General features: G+C 37.5%; 1 protein-coding gene across 4 annotated transcripts in view; it reads right to left on the reverse strand.

The window, feature by feature from the left end:
• The window catches only part of LOC103149375 (voltage-dependent calcium channel subunit alpha-2/delta-4-like), a 63,723-nt gene extending 62,559 nt beyond the window's left edge, over positions 1 to 1,164 (reverse strand). For 2 of the 4 annotated variants that reach the window (XM_016679875.1, XM_016679876.1), the window contains exon 1: positions 592 to 1,164. In XM_016679875.1, coding sequence (XP_016535361.1) covers positions 592 to 692 — 101 coding nt within the window. In that variant the 5' untranslated portion in view covers positions 693 to 1,164. The remainder of the gene's footprint in view (positions 1 to 591) is intronic. The other 2 variants (XM_007568489.2, XM_016679877.1) reach the window with 2 other exon arrangements.
• Between the last annotated feature and the right edge of the window lie 2,851 nt (positions 1,165 to 4,015).

The following is a 4,015-nucleotide window of genomic DNA, read 5'->3' on the forward strand; positions in this document are numbered from 1 at the left end:
AGGTCAAACATGTACATTACTCACATTATTTGAGTTGAATTAACAATTTAGTGAGATTTAAGTAAAGCATACAAACCTAATTTAAGTAAGAATAGGTATTGCATTTTAGAGTGCAGAAATTAGTCATTTCATATTGTTGCGTTGCCTTAACCTGATCCAAAGTTTATGACAAGAGCAGTTATTTTTACCCGTCTTAAAATTTAATGGGAAAGACTTTAATTGCATTACATCATTAAATTCTTCCTGCAGTTGCTGACAAGGTTTTTGTCTCACTGGTATTTTTGACTGTTCAAATTTAGTGGTGATTTCTTTGAGGTTGAAATGCCTCTGTGCCATCACCTTAGTCTGGACTCCTTCCACAGATTCAGAGTCAGCAGAATTACCATTAGACAGAAGAAACTTGTTTGCCAAGAAACTTTTAAACTTTCATGGTTTAAAAGTTTCATCATGTCCAAGAGAAGTTAATTAAATCACTTGGTGGAAGTTAATTAAATCACTTGGTGGAAAACCCTTTACTGTATGGTGCTCTATTTTGTGTGACTGAGAAGAGAAAGTTATCATCCATAAGAAACAATACAAGGTGGAACTTACGTCTCTGGTGGGATCTTCATTTGAGCATCAGCCAGAATCCACAAGCAGAAACATCCCAGAATCCTCAGTAGGCTCCTTATTCCCAACGTTCCTGTTTCCATCCTGCTTTCCCAAAGTTATTCCCAGTTCATATGTCTCAGGGAATTCAGATTTAAAGTTCAATCAGGAGTTTGAAGAAAATGGTTTCCTCATGCTTGCAGCAGGCAGAGAGTGCCAAGATTTTTGCTGATGGACTTTTGACCCTTTTTGGCTTCCGTACTGTCTTGGTAAAGGTGTTCTTTAGGTGGCATCTCCTGTCAGCTCTGATCCTTGTCAGGGAAAAAGGCAAGCCCTTGAAGATCTCAGAGCCATCTGCAATGAACTGAATGGAAAAGGAAATGTCAGGACCTAGCACAGACTGCAGAGAAACACATCAATTTTATCTGTTTGGATCCTTCAGTTTTTTTTTTTTGTTTTTTTTTGTCACACTCGCAGTGGTTTCTGCTCCTCTCCACGGCAGCCAAATTTGCTGCACAATCCATTTGGATTAAAAATTCTGCTTCCATATGTAACAGACAGGCAGACAGAGGGAGAGAGAGAGAAAAGTAGGAGGGGAGAAAGGATTGATGAAGGGGATTGGATGAAGGCTCTGTTTTATCTAAGAGGATTAAAGCGATTGCTGGAGACAACCTTTCTAGCAACCAATCAGAGCCACCGAAGGGGAGCAGCAGCACAGTGCCATAACACACTGACACACTCATGCAATTATCCGATTATGGATTATGATCACAAACACCTTTAGACTTCCTGGACTAACGAAGTTGTTGGATGAATGTTGGAAGTCGAACATTCTGATGTTTAGGTTTCTATCTTTCTGTCGTTTGAGAAGTAAAACATAAAGATCCCACAGAAATGCAGCTTCTGCCATAATTCTATTAGCCTGTAGTGTTAATTTATGAAAAAAGTCCTCAACACAAACCAAACGTGATACATATTTACTGTATTATCTCATCTTGGTGTTTGTTTTTGTGTTTTTCATAATGCTTTATTATTATTCTACCTATGAAAAACTAAAATGCGGGAACAATACTTTTTGCATACAGTTCAAATCTTTAAATGATGGTATATTTGTAACAATCTACTGGCCTCCAAAGTACATTAGAAATATATCTCTAAAGACGTGTCTGTCCTGTTGTATATTGTCTGGATAGATTTTGGCTGTACAACCCAACAGTTCATGAATTGACTGGCTTTTCACTTTTACGTCTTTTATTTGGAGCAGAGCAGACACTAACTATTGGCCTATTGCTCCCAAGACAGCAAAAGCAGTCACAGTCTGATCAAGATTATACAATATTACACAAGCAGACTTGAGGAAAAACAAGTAAAAGAGGACAAAAATATTACAACTGAAAAGCCTGGAGTGCAGAACCTCAACCTGGAGACCACGTCCAAAATTTATCTGGACAAAAATGTGCTTACTGGAAAACCAAAACACACATTGTAAAAGAAAGCAGTGAACAAGACAGTCCAGTTTACATGTGAAGGGAGGTAAAGAATCCTTCACAGCAATATCTCACTATCCTGTCCTTCTGTTTTTGATGGTGTTGACAAAATGACTACATGACCTCCTTTGCATGTCATCAAGTGCTGGAGAAGCCTGTTAATCCCCTATTTATTCAAGTCAAGCTTGTGGCAGTAAGGAAACACCTGAAACATGCAGGACGGTGGCTCCTGAGTACCAGAATTGAGAGAAACTGAACTAGAGGCTAAAGATCCAAAAGAAAAACTTAACTAAAGGAGACAATTAAACAGACAAACATGAGAGGCATGAGAAAGAAGACATGCGGAACCAAGACGTCTTGGTTCCGCATGTCTTCATCCTGACATGGTCTCTAAATGTCTGAGGACACTGATGCTTCTTCAGAGGACGATCAGGAGGTGGAGCAGAACCAACGTTCCTCAAGTACACGTCAACCAAAACCTTTGCATATGTTGAGTTAGAGGAAAGTAATTTCAAAGTAAATAGAAATAGTATTTTGAACTATATTAATTTTCACTTACAGCTAAAGTTAATTGAAAATATTTGATTAATCACTTGGTACTAGAGTACAGATACAAGTTAGTCATTTTGCAGAAAGAAGCTGCAAACGTTCTGAGGACTGCTCCTGATTTTTCTGGAGGTGATTGTACAAAAGATGGTTGTTTCATAAAATGAAGAACATAAACCATAACTGTATGCCTTCTTAACAACTCACTAAAGGCAACAGCAACAGTCTTGGATCAGGATTTTCTTAAGCTCCGAAGAAAAACAGATTGGAACAGGAGATGCCATTATACTTAGCTTCTGAATTCAAATAAAGCCAAGAAAAATGCTCTCAATTAGCTGATTCATTAAAATAGTTCTTGTAACTTCATTTGGCCTAAAATATGAAACCCACTTAATGAGAAAAAAGTTGTTTCACACAGTGTATGCAAATGTTTGGCTTCAGCTGTTCATTATAAAGGTGCACTGTGTAAATATCCTTTGTAAAAGTTATGTAAAAACTAATAAAGGTCGAAAAGTAATAGCATAAAGAAAAATGTCTTTACAAGCTGCATGAGTAATACTGTGTTACATTTCCTTAAACATTCTTTTAGAAATGTGCTTGTAATAGTTTTACTTACCTGTATTTTGTAGAATCTACAAGCTGAACCAGTCACATCATATAATCACAATGCACAATGCATAATGTTAACCAAATTAAGACTGTACTATATACTTCACATGAACATATATTTCTCCGCCATTAAAATTTATCTGGCAAATTCAGAAATTCAAATTTATTTAAGAAGACTGTCACTCAAGCGACATTTAATATCTAAATATTGGACCCAGAGTTTTCAAATATTCACAACCCAGAATCTCTCATAGACGGGTCTAACGTTCAGACGCTGAAATGCCCAGAACTATAAGTACAGGTCTACTGGCAGAAAATCAAAGATTCCCATGAATAATTGATCACAGCCACTAGAATAACCACAGATTAATCAATAGAGCAAAGTGTCAGATAAGATCTGATCCCTGCCTGCTATGACTGACCTTTTTATTTCAGGATACAATCTATGATGTCCTGACATTCTCAAAAGTTCTGCTGAGAAAATCCTAACTTACTGCTAACAACCTCGTAGGATGTCAAGGGTTTTATGTTAAATTGACAAATGCCATTAGGCCGCAGTTCTCTTCAGTATCCCAAAAAATATTTTCTCCGTTATAGCAACTCATCCGAGTATGTACTCTTGACTTTTTCAAACATTCATAGAAAGCTTCTCCAAATGATGAGTCAGTACTGCCCTCTAGTGACCAAACGTGCAACATGCAACTACAGTCATGTTGCGCTTGCACACTGCTGTTTGTTCACTTCCACCCTGTAGCGTTGGAGTCAAAAGCTGGAGCCAACTTTGA

This window comes from Poecilia formosa, unplaced genomic scaffold (genome assembly GCF_000485575.1).
Source record: "Poecilia formosa unplaced genomic scaffold, Poecilia_formosa-5.1.2 Scaffold224, whole genome shotgun sequence".
Lineage (NCBI taxonomy): Eukaryota > Metazoa > Chordata > Actinopteri > Cyprinodontiformes > Poeciliidae > Poecilia > Poecilia formosa.